This window comes from Leucopleurus acutus (assembly GCF_964270905.1).
Source record: "Leucopleurus acutus genome assembly, chromosome: 2".
Classification (NCBI taxonomy): domain Eukaryota; kingdom Metazoa; phylum Chordata; class Mammalia; order Artiodactyla; family Delphinidae; genus Leucopleurus; species Leucopleurus acutus.
The window spans coordinates 147,454,062-147,466,416 of NC_139143.1; the positions used below are offsets into that span (position 1 = coordinate 147,454,062).

General features: G+C 41.1%; 1 protein-coding gene across 6 annotated transcripts in view; it reads left to right on the top strand.

The window, feature by feature from the left end:
- USP24 (ubiquitin specific peptidase 24) overlaps positions 1–12,355 on the top strand; it is a 150,368-nt gene that overhangs the window by 120,416 nt on the left and 17,597 nt on the right. For all 6 annotated transcript variants that reach the window (XM_082833548.1, XM_082833549.1, XM_082833553.1 and 3 more), the window contains 6 exons: positions 1,490–1,585; positions 2,268–2,371; positions 2,807–2,920; positions 8,284–8,380; positions 10,719–10,835; positions 11,226–11,318. In XM_082833548.1, coding sequence (XP_082689674.1) covers positions 1,490–1,585; positions 2,268–2,371; positions 2,807–2,920; positions 8,284–8,380; positions 10,719–10,835; positions 11,226–11,318 — 621 coding nt within the window. The remainder of the gene's footprint in view (positions 1–1,489; positions 1,586–2,267; positions 2,372–2,806; positions 2,921–8,283; positions 8,381–10,718; positions 10,836–11,225; positions 11,319–12,355) is intronic.

The following is a 12,355-nucleotide window of genomic DNA, read 5'->3' on the forward strand; positions in this document are numbered from 1 at the left end:
GTAAGAACTGTATAAAAAGTTCTAAGGGGGCTTCCCTGGTGGTGCAGTGGTTGAGAGTCCGCCTGCCGATGCAGGGGACACGGGTTCATGTCCCGGTCCGGGAAGATCCCACATGCCACGGAGCGGCTGGGCCTGTGAGCCATGGCCGCTGAGCCTGTGCGTCCGGAGCCTGTGCTCCGCAATGGGAGAGGCCACAACAGTGAGAGGCCCGCGTACCGCAAAAAAAAAAAAAAAAGTTCTAAGGGATAAAATCCAGATAAATGTCAAAATCTATCTCGTGGATCCAGAACTACTCCTGCCAGCCTTCTTGTGGACGTAGTTGTACCTCTAGCGCCACGTCTTCTGACCCACCTTGTCACAGAGGTGGCAACAGACTCAAGATTGGCCAGGGCTGTCACTGACCTGCTGTGTGATGCCCCACATAAACAAGGGGGAGGGGGGCTTCCCTGGTGGCACAGTGGTTGAGAATCTGCCTGCTAATGCAGGGGACACGGGTTCGAGCCCTGGTCTGGGAGGATCCCACATGCCGCGGAGCAACTAGGCCTGTGAGCCACAACTGCTGAGCCTGCGCGTCTGGAGCCTGCGCTCTGCAACAAGAGAGGCCGCGATAGTGAGAGGCCTGCGCACCGCGATGAAGAGTGGCCCCCGCTTGCCACAACTAGAGAAAGCCCTCACACAGAAATGAAGACCCAACACAGCAAAAATAAATTAATTAATTAATAAACTCCTACCCCCAACATCTTAAAAAAAAAAAAAAAAGAGAGAGGGAGTGGGCAGTGCAGAAACATATTGCTGAAATTAATTTATTGAATCTGGAGAGAAAAATAAGTTAAGGTTCATAACCTTTGGGTAAAACTAATATAACAGTGATGACCGTTAGTTATTGAATACCTGCTCTGTGCTACATGCTTAAACAAATCCCTAATTCTTAAAACACTCTCGTGGAGTACCAGGTTTTATTCCCATTTTTCAGATGAAAAGGAGAAAAAGCTTAGAAAAGAGAAATGATCTGCCAATGTCACAGAGCCAGGATTTAAATTCAGACTGTCCAGCTGCCCAGTCCAGACTTTATACACTAAGTAATCAAAAGCTAAGTAGCCAGAATCAAAAGATTTGAGAAAAATATGGAGTCTTTGATAGAGAGAGAGAGAATTGAGCATCTGATACACAGAGAGCATGGGGTTGGTTGTACTTGGGAAAGCTCTCATTGTCCCTTTCCACTCAGATTAACAGGTTAGAATTCAGTTGTCCTTCACATGGTGGTCTTTCTGAATTTCCCAGAAGAATTTGGTTTAATGAATTATAATTCACCTTTTTGCAACTTCTTATCTTTGAAAGGAAGTTTTTCCTCTCTCCTTTTTAAAAATTTGAAGGCTTGAGAGAAGTGTTTTTATGAACCCATTTTACCTAACATATCAGTAAAAATGTCTTCTCCATACTGAATAATTTACCCTGTTGCTTAAAAATAATTACCAATTTTCTTTTATAGATGGTGAGAGATGAAAACCTCAAGTTTATGAAGAATAGAGATGTGTACAGTAGTGATTATTTCAGTTTTGTTTTGTCTTTAGCATCATTGAATGCTGTAAGTACTAGTTGGATTGTTACTAAACAAATTAGAAAGGATCATAGTTAAATATCTTTCCACTAAAGCATTCAGTGACTCACCGTCACTCTCACTTGTTAGCATTTAGATTAAATGCCAAAAAAAATTCCCACAAATGTGTCACTTAATGGGTGATATTACAATACAGGCAGTATTCAGAATATATAATACAGATTGTGAATGAATGTGGGTTTCTACTTACTGGCTTTTTTAAGTGCTCTTGTTATATTTTATAAAAAATTTAAGAGTAGCCATAGGTGATGTAAACGGATATTGGGCTATGAGGAGATTAATTATTCCCAATTCGTAATCAGATGTTACCAGACTCAAGATCAGCTTCTAAGTGCTTCTTTTTCTTGAGCACCATGATCCCAGTTTGCCAGTAAGGGGAAGACTTTCTTAGTCTGTTGGTAGCTTAATTAACATGCTGTGGTCTAAAGGCTCTATTTTGAGAAGGCTTCATAAAAGAAATGAAGGAGATATCTTTTCTTAATCTTTTTAAAATTTAACTGCAACATTTTCTATTATGAACTGGCTGGATTTTTCTTACTAGTATTTAACTTTATTTTATATGTATCTCATTATTCAGTCCGTAACAATGCATAATAATCTATAAAACTTCTGTGAAAAATAGCCTGTCTTTTTTCTCTCTCTCTTTTAGACTAAATTAAAGCATCCATACTATCCTTGCATGGCAAAGGTGAGCTTACAGCTTGCCATTCAGTTCCTTTTTCAAACTTATCTACGGACAAAGAAAAAACTCAGGTAAGAGGTGACACATTTTGATAGTCTGTTGTGACAAAAGGCATTAATTAAATTAAAGTTGAATTTATAAATTCAAACACTTAAAATTAAATTCAAAACATTGTTTTAGGTAGTTGAAGGCAACTACCTAATACATCCAGATGATTAAAATATGGGTTCCTATTTTTAAGGTATTTCTAATTCAGTAGGAAAGATGGACAAAACAGAAAAAGAACTGTGGTGTAAATACTATATGTCTTTAGAAATTGGGAAAAGTCATATCCAGATATGGGGCTTGAACTGACTATCCATGTTAGTCCAGCAGTCATTGAGTGCATAACTTATCCTCCACCCCGCCCCCCCCAAAAAAAATTTTTTTTAAATAAAAAAAATGAGCGACACTCCATGGAGTTATTTGCTGGGCTGTCTAACATCGCTGTCTTTGCTTTTTTAAAGGGTTGACACTGAAGAATGGATTGCCACTATTGAAGCATTACTTTCAAAAAGTTTTGATGCTTGTCAGTGGCTGGTTGAATATTTTATTAGTTCTGAAGGACGAGAATTGATAAAGTAAGTGTCAGTATCTTTCAGTTAAAAGAAATGTGTGTCTTTTCCAGTGATTTAGAGCTGAAGCTTCTCGTAACTCTTTATTTCAACTTGAAATTCTTTTTCTGGTTGGAATCAATTCTAAGCAGGTAACCAGGCACTCACAGGCAACTGCTGTTGCTCAGGGGATTCCAAAATACAAATCTCTTCCCTCGGACTCACAGTCTGGTGGCAGGTAAAGATCAGCCGTCCTGGGTTATACAGTAAGACCACAATATTGCTAATGTGTTTGGATTCTGGCTAAAATATTATTTTTCAAAAAGTTTTTGATAGCGTGATAGTGTGGCAGATATACCACGATCGTATATTTACCTACATATCTATAATACAAAAGTAATTGGATTTTTCAAGAAGGTCCGATCACTGTGAATGTTTACACCTTGCTCCTTATTCTCTTATCCTCGGAGAGTTCAGCATCGATGTGGGGGACTCAGCGAGCACCTTGATCTGTCAGTGGCCAGGCTGCTTTATCCCCAGTGGCCGCTCCCCTCCCTCTGCCGCAGCTTGCCCCACGCCTCTCGGGCGTGCCGAGCGGGCTCACCCGCTGCTAGCCAGTGGCCTTGCCTCAGCCTTCACCCCAGCACAGGTGAAGCCCCCCGCCCCGCCCCAAGCTGCACACCAACCAGTCTGTTCCCATCTTCTCCTTTCCTCCTGATATAATGGAGGAAGCATCCTCTCTCCTCTCAAAGTGAATCTCTCTACATGAGCAAAGCTTCTCAAGGAGTTGGCGTCTTTACCTTCCAGAGTTTTCTATTGGGTCACTTCTGTCAGCATGCAAATATGCTCTGGTATCTCTCAACTTAAAACAGACAACAAGGAATTCAGAAATGCAAGTCCCTTCCCACAGGGAGATCCTCGTGCGGCGGCAAGTTAAGATCTAATTGAAACTCCTGGTCCCGTATCCCCTTCATCTTGAGGTCTGAGCTTCAGACATTCATTCACTGGCCTGCTTGGTATCTCCACCTCTGCCTCCTCCAGTGTACCTCATACAGCAACAAAAGGGTTCTTTTGAAACAAATTAGATTGTGTTACTTCTCTGCTTAAAAATTCTTCAGTGGATTCTCACTGCACTTATAATAAAATCCAAAATCTTTGCCATAATGTAATACAAAAGGCCTCACTTGAGTATGGGCTTTGCCTGGGTGTTTCACTTTCCACCTGGCTTATCATTCACCTGATTGTTGATTCCTTGAACACACGAAGCTTTTTGTCCTGCCTAAAGACCTTTTTGCTAGTTATTCCTTCCATTTGAAAGTCTCCCCTCTACTCTTTGCATAGAAAGCGCCTTCTCATCTATCAGATGGCAAGGGCCACCCAATTTAAAGTAGGTCTGCCCTATTGTTTGCTCTGTCTCCTCCACTAAACTTCAGCTTCCTGACGGGCAGAAGCTACTCCGTTTGGTTCCCTGCATTAAGTGCTCACGTATTTGTGCATGAATACATTCATACAATTCATAAAGAGAGAACAGATAAACATTTCTTTGAAGTGTTTTTGCCTGTCCCTTTAGAGTTTGCATTAAAAATAACCTTTCACCCATTTTTCCAGCTTAATTCCAAAATATCTTCCCATTAGGACTCCTGAGTATTGTGTTAAGCAGTAGAACGTCATAGAATCATCATCCATTTGAAAGGAACATGGCAAAATATTTAGTTTACCATCAAGCAGGCTCGCTCTTAAATATCTCCAGAGAAACTCAGTAACTTCCTTTGTTTTTTTTTTTTTTGTTTTTGCGGTACGTGGGCCTCTCACTGTTGTGGCCTCTCCCGTTGTGGAGCACAGGCTCCGGACGCGCAGGCTTAGCGGCCATGGCTCACGGGCCCAGCCGCTCCGCGGCATGTGGGATCTTCCCGGACCGGAGCACGAACCCGTGTCCCCTGCATCGGCAGGCGGACTCTCAACCACTGCGCCACCAGGGAAGCCCTGTTTTTGTTTTTTTTTTAACATCTTTATTGGAGTATAATTGCTTTACAATGGCATGTTAGTTTCTGCTCTACAACAAAGTGAATCAGCTATACATATGTTCCCATATCTCTTTCCTCTTGCATCTCCCTCCTTCCCACCCTCCCTATCCCACCCCTCTAGGTGGTCACAAACCACCTAGCTGATCTCCCTGTGCTATGCAGCTGCTTCCCACTAGCTCTCTATTTTACGTTTGGTAGTGTATATATGTCCATGCCACTCTCTCACTTTGTCACAGCTTACCCTTCCCCCTCCCCATATCCTCAAGTCCATGCTCTAGTAGGTCTGTGTTTTTATTCCTGTCTTACCCCTAGGTTCTTCATGACCTTTTTTTTTTTCTTAGATGCCATATATATGTGTTAGCATACAGTATTTGTTTTTCTCTTTCTGACTTACTTCACTCTGCATGACAGACTCTAGGTCCATCCACCTCACTACAAATAACTCAATTTCGTTTTTGTGGCTGAGTAATATTCCATTGTACATATGTGCCACATCTTCTCTGTCCAGGGGACACTTAGGTTGCTTCCATGTCCTGGCTATTGTACATAGAGCTTCAATGAAAATATTTGCAAATAAAGTAACTGACAAAGGATTAATCTCCAAAATTTACAAGCAGCTCATGCAGCTCAATAACAAAACAACAAACAACCCAATCCAAAAATGGGCAGAAGACCTAAATAGACATTTCTCCAAAGAAGATATCCAGATTGCCAACAAACACATGAAAGAATGCTCAACATCATTAATCATTAGAGAAATGCAGATCAAAACTACAATGACATATCATCTCACACCGGTCAGAATGGCCATCATCAAAAAATCTAGAAACAATAAATGCTGGAGAGGGTGTGGAGAAAAGGGAACCCTCTTGCACTGTTGGTGGGAATGTAAATTGATACAGCCACTATGGAGAACAGTATGGAGGTTCCTTAAAAAACTATAAATAGAACTACCGTATGACCCAGCAATCCCACTACTGGACATATACCCTGAGAAAACCATAATTCAAAAAGAGTCATGTACCAAAATGTTCATTGAAGCTCTATTTACAGTAACTTCCTTTGGTAGTATGATTTGGTTTCTTTGAATTCCTAATGGCAAAGAATCTAGTGAATTACCTAACCTAAATGTTCCTGGTAAAGTTTATTATATTTTGTGTCTTTCTTTATAAAGCCCAATTACTCATCATTATCGAATTAATATTCTTCTTTCTCTAATTACTTATTTCTTTAGAACTTTTAAGATAGCTTAAGTTGTCGTTGTTACAACTAAAAAATAAACATACACTGTACTAATACCTCAGTAACTGTGCATGTGAAGAGGCTGTTGTCTCTCAGATTAGCCCCTCTGTAGTCCTTTCAGGGGACAATTTTTAAATGTAATTATAAGTGTAAAAAATTAAATTAGCAAATACTTGCAAATTGATCTAAAGCAATTAAAACTACTAACATGAAGGGTACTTTACATCTTAAAAATTTTTTTTATATTGTGGAAATTTTTAAACATACTCTAAAGTCGACAGAATAACGAACCCTCTCCTGTACCCATCCCCAGCTTGAGTTGTCAGCGTTTGGCCAGTCTTGTTTGCTTATCCCAATTCCCACACACGCTCACATGCATACTTTTCTTTTATCCTCTGAAATATTTTAAAGTAAATTTCAGACATCATATAATTTCACTATAAATTTTTCAGCATGTATCTCTAACAGGTTAAGTTTAAAAAAAAAAAGTAAGTGCTTTACCATCATCACTCTAAACAAAAATGATAGTAATTCCTTCCTATCATCCTGTACCCAGTCCATGTTCAGATTTCCCCAGATGTCTCAAAAGTGTTATTTTACCATTGAATTTGTACAAATGAGGCTCCAAATGAGCTCCATTTGGTCTCCATTTGGTTTGCATGTTTCTTAAGGTTCTTTTAATCTGTAATTGTTCCGTTTCCCCACCACCTTTTCTGTCATGCCATTTAACTGGCGTGAGACAGGTCATTAGTCCTGTAGAAGTGCCCATATTCTGGGTTTGCATTCTCACGATGCTTCCTAATGTCTGTGATAGGAAATGTGGAGCACCCCCTGTAGATATTCTTTCCAGAAGAATTGTACCTAAATCTGATCAGACATCTAGAGCTAAATATTGCAAGAGTACTTGTTATCTTTTAAACGTGCCTGGAGTTGCCACTTAGAATCTTAGTGGATGTTGAACAGAGCCTTGTGTCAGGTTCACATTAGGTAGCATTGACAGTTACGTGCAATGAGCAGAAGTGAAGTGGCTTCAGAAAACTCCACTGTCATCTTCCTGTGGGGAGAAGGAGGGCAGGGCTGTCAGCAAATGCTGCCCTCAGACAGGGACCAGAGCAGCTTTCACTGCTGTGACCTGAAAGAATGCCTCAGGACAGCTTTGCCTTGGGTCATCAAAATTCTGTTATATTAAATCTTGCTCATGGAACAATGAGACTTTTCTGTTAAGAGATATTAGAAACGATAGGTAAGTTTTCACTGTGCTGATTATAACATGGGTTGTCATGTCAGGGTGTGTGTGTGAAACAGAGAAAGAAAAGCTGACTGTGGGGAAGCATGCAGTTACCTAGTTGCTCTCAGGTAGTTACCACCACTGCCCGGCGCCAGGGAGCAGGTGTTTCTGCCTGACCGTGCCTTCCGCCACATCTGAGGCTGCTGCCTCTACCGCCCTGGTGGTGTGGAGGATTGGATTGGGTCGTGCCTTTGCAGCGGGCAGTGTAGTATCCCAGTGTAACACTGGGTGTGCCAAATATGATGGACGTGGCTGATAAACCTTAAAACTGCTGTCATCGTCATCATCATCATCATCATAGAAGAAGAAGAAAGGAAGGAAGCAGGACCTTTTCAGCCTCACATGCTTCTGGGAGGACTGAGTAATAAGTAAACGTTGGGAGGGAAGAGGAGAGGAAAGTGAAAGGATGGAAACACCAGGTGCACAGGGGGATTGGGAGGTGCTGTGTTGACTCAGAACTTTGAACTTGTGTCTTATTCTGAGACATTGAAGGGGTGCCAGGGAGAACTACTCCTGAGTGAACAGAACTTATAAAATTTTAGGTTCTTTGCTTGTATATCTCTTGAAGTCTGAATTTACATTTATACAGATACTCATCTTAGGGGAAGAAAGGAAGAAGAAACAGGAAAAAATCCACTTTCTGTGTTCAAGGGTCTTGTTTTCCTTTTTCTCCTCCTTCCTCCCTCACAAGGGCCTGTGTGTGCTGACGCTCTCAGGAGACTTGAACTGACATCCTCGAGTAATTTTTTTCTTGGACAGTAGGTGGGACCATGTTGGGAAGGTTGGGTTATAGAAATCTATCTTGCTTTTTCACACCACGTTTCTCTCTATGTTAGGATTTTCTTGTTGGAGTGCAATGTGAGAGAAGTACGTGTCGCTGTGGCCACCATCCTGGAGAAAACCCTAGACAGTGCCTTGCTTTATCAGGATAAGGTCAGTCTTGTTTTCTAAATGTTATTTACACATTCTGTTTTTACCAAATGTTTTAAAGTGCACATAATAAGAAAGAAAGCCTAGGATTAGAGTCTGGTAATTATCCACATAAAATACACGTTCTGTGCACTGACTTCCTGATAAATGCCAGGCTAGAAGGCATTCTGTCCTCCTCTCCTCAGATCCCAGATGTCAGGGTAGGCTAGGAATTCAGATCTGCTTTGGTCTGTGTCAGGATTTTCTGTCTAGAGCACTTCCTTCTCAGTCTTCTCTTGAGAGTTTGTGTTCGATCTCTCTGCATTAAGACCAACCTGAGTCTAGAGTCTCTAGTCTAGACCGACAGTCATTTTGAGCCACCCCTGGCTTTGTCTCTTCCCTCCTAAGTTATTTTCATGATCCGAACCTTCATCTGGCAGCCAGACCAAATAGTGCCGTCCATCCAGGGGCATTGGCCACAACAGTTCCTTCTTTGATCTCCGTTATTCCTTAATCCTTGTTCCTTTTCCTCTGAATTTCTTCTTCTTCTTAACCATGTTTTCTGTAACATATTTTCTTCTGGTTCACAATGCCACACATGCTAAAACAAACCATGGTATTTATTACCATCCTCAGTCCCCCCCAAATTTTAAGTCTTAGGGACATAAATGACATGAGTCTGATTATTCAGTCTGTTATGAAGTCCTAGCAAATACAGCAGTTACTTCCCAAGTTTGCTGTTTCAAACAGCTGACACTACATGGAAAACTTTGAAAAATGTTGTTTTGAGAACGAATTGGCTCCTTATAAACTCCTTATAAATTGGCTGGAGGCAGTGTCTCAACGAACTGAAGGCAAATTCTAGGAATTGCTGCTTCAGATTCAGATGTTGGCTTTACTGTTCAATCCTTTAAAGAGGCCCTTGATCCACACCCAGTGCCTGGCACCCAGGCACTTAGTTCCTTCAGCAGTCCTGAGCCGGGGTGCACCGTTAGACCAGACATGCTCAGGAGCTCCGCTCAATCCAGGATGGAGAAGGAGGTCAAATACACTCTTCAGGGAGGACCTAGAGGAAGACTGTCTCTCTCAGTTCCAGGGATCCTAAGGAAGTGGAGGTTTACTCTAAGGCATTGGCTTTCGATCAGCTTAAACAGCAGAACCATTTTTGGCAAAACCTTACCTGGTTGCAGAATATTTAAAAATAGGTCATTGGGAGCAGCCTAGGACAGTTTGGATGCCGTTGCCCTGAAGTACCCCTGTGGAAGTTTTCTGATATTTAACATAAGGACCTTCTTACTCTCCTCCTTCCTCCCATGTACAAACCCGGACAAAGGATAAAGGCAGACTTAGTGTAGTCTCCCTACAGATGAGGTCAGGCCATAGAGCATCATCCCACCAACCTCTAAAGGCAGAGCTGCAGTGGGGAGAAAGGGAAGGGAGTGGTGGAGGACATAAACCATTTGCCTCAGTAAATTCTACTTGATATCCAGCTGATGTACTTTATGTCTAATTTTACCCCATAATGGAAATGGTACCTCTTGCTACCCACTTTATATTGTAAAGTACTTTGAAATGAAGCGCTACATAAATGGTAGATTTTACTGTATATAACGAGTGTGACAGGATGGATGGGAATATTTCGCAAGTCTGTGAGAACCATCTCTAGAGGAAATGAACTGATAAAGAGTAGTAAGGCTGGTCTTAATTCTCAGATCACACATGAATTTCTAGGGACTTGTCCAAAAACAGTTGGGGTGGGAGGGAAAGAAGAAGCAATGTGATGACCAAAATGGTTTCTAAACAAATAAAATGTTTTTCAAAGCTTTCCATGAGGCGTCAGCGGGCTTTCAAGTAAGTTCACAGTTGAGTCGATATTACCGTTGTCATTCTGTCAGGCTGTTGCTCTCCATTTGCTCCATTGGCTTGATTTCTAGCCCCTATGCCTGTGTCTGTGTTTTTTATTCTTTGCATCTGTGATTATGTGAAGAAGTAGCATAGTGGAGGGAGGGATTCAGAAATATGTTACCTCTAAACCCCCAGCCTTTTAAGAGACAGAAAGAAATGGGCTCTGCAGAAAATGTGACGATTAGGCAGTAGAACCGTGCCCTTGAGTTTGAAAGCTAGGAAACAAAACTAGGCTTTTCTTTTAATTATTTCTACAGTTCCACCAGTCTTCCCTGGAAGATCAAATTGATAATTCTGTTTTTGCTCTCCAAAGCATAAATCCATCTGAATCTGAGACTGGATTGTATCAATGAGACTTCCCTTTTGTTCTTATGGTGATTTACTTCAGATTAATCCTGTTACAAATGTCTGTCTTATACTCTTTTTCTTTATGTAATTTCATCTTTCCTCTAATCAGTTAAAGAGCCTTCATCAGTTACTGGAGGTACTACTTGCTCTGTTGGATAAAGATGTTCCTGAAAATTGTAAAAACTGTGCTCAGTACTTTTTCCTGTTCAACACTTTTGTACAAAAGGTAAATGATTTTTTTCCTAATATAGCAGATTGATAGTCTAAAGGAATTTTATATGTGCAAAAAATTCAGACTGGTCAATATAGGATTTATATGATATGGTTTTATGAGTGTTTCTTCTTAAAAATCTTAATTCGTGCAATTATATTACTTGCAAGAATTCCAGTGTACGTAGGGATCGTTACTTACTGTTGGAGTAGAAGTCTGCATTGAAACTAGGGGCCATTGTGCAGCACTGCAGGGCTGTTAGATTTTTAACAAGTACTTTCTCTGTGTAAATTATACCATTTAAAAACTTACTGACCCCTGAAAACTTCTCATTTAACTGTATTTTTGGAATAGATCTCTGTCTGGATAGGAATATAATTTGTCATTCTCAATATCTCGTGACAGCAAGGAATTAGGGCCGGAGATCTTCTTCTGAAGCATTCAGCTCTGCGACACATGATCAGCTTTCTCCTGGGGGCCAACCGGCAGAACAGTCAGGTAATGCCTACTTTGATATATCCCAGCGAAGTGGCCACAGTTTTGGAAGCCGCAGTGTTTCTCTTTGTAGGGAATAAATATTAATTTCATCAGAGTCCAGGTATAAGTACTGCATAGCCTTTAAAATTCTTTGGAGTTCAGTTATTTTTACAGCCTCCTCATAGAATTTATTCTAAATGCTGTAACCAATGGGAATGACTAACTAGGATATCACTCAAAATGCAAAGTGCTGAGTGACCTAGGAGGAAAGATGGGTTCTGCCTGGGGGATTCGAAAGCATTCAAGAAATAGTGGCATTGGGTCCTCCACTTGCTCTCTGGGGCTGTGAGCAGGCTGTGTTGGCGGACGTGCTTACACGGGATGCTGGTCACAGGCCAGGATTCAGATGTGAAGTTGAACCATTACACGCTGAACGATGTTGCTGCAGATGTAATACTCATATTCAGAAAATGAAAGGGAAGTGGTTTTGTGACAGTAGGGTCAGATATATCAAAAAATGAGTCTCCTGTTTGGAGTTCCTATATTGGTGTGTTTCTCCAATCATTGTATTTCTTCTGTTTGATAGATTTAAAATACACAAAATGTGAACATGCTGTAATGATAAATACTGTTTATGGAACTGGTTACTTTTCATGCTGTACCTCTGAAACTCACAATTCAGTAAAACAGGCAGTTTCCTCCCCATTCTCAGGCAAGAATTACAGCTCAGAAGAGTTGTGGCTTGTGACAACCTTGACAAGGCCACGGGGCTAAAGCTCTGGTTTCCCCTGTGTGGGATGCATTGCCTAGGGAAGCTTTCCTTTCTTTATTAAGGGAGACAGACTTGCTACTTAGGCCTCCTCTCAGCTTCCTCTCACACCACCTTGCCGCTGTGACTCTAGTGTTAAAGAAACAAATACTGACATGCTCTGTGTGTTGATGTTGTGTTGAGATTTACAGTATCTGTTTTTCACTTCGAGCTTTTCCTTATCAGGGACTCCACTGACACTGGCGATTGATTTAAATTCATTGTAATTTAAATAAGATTTAATTAATGG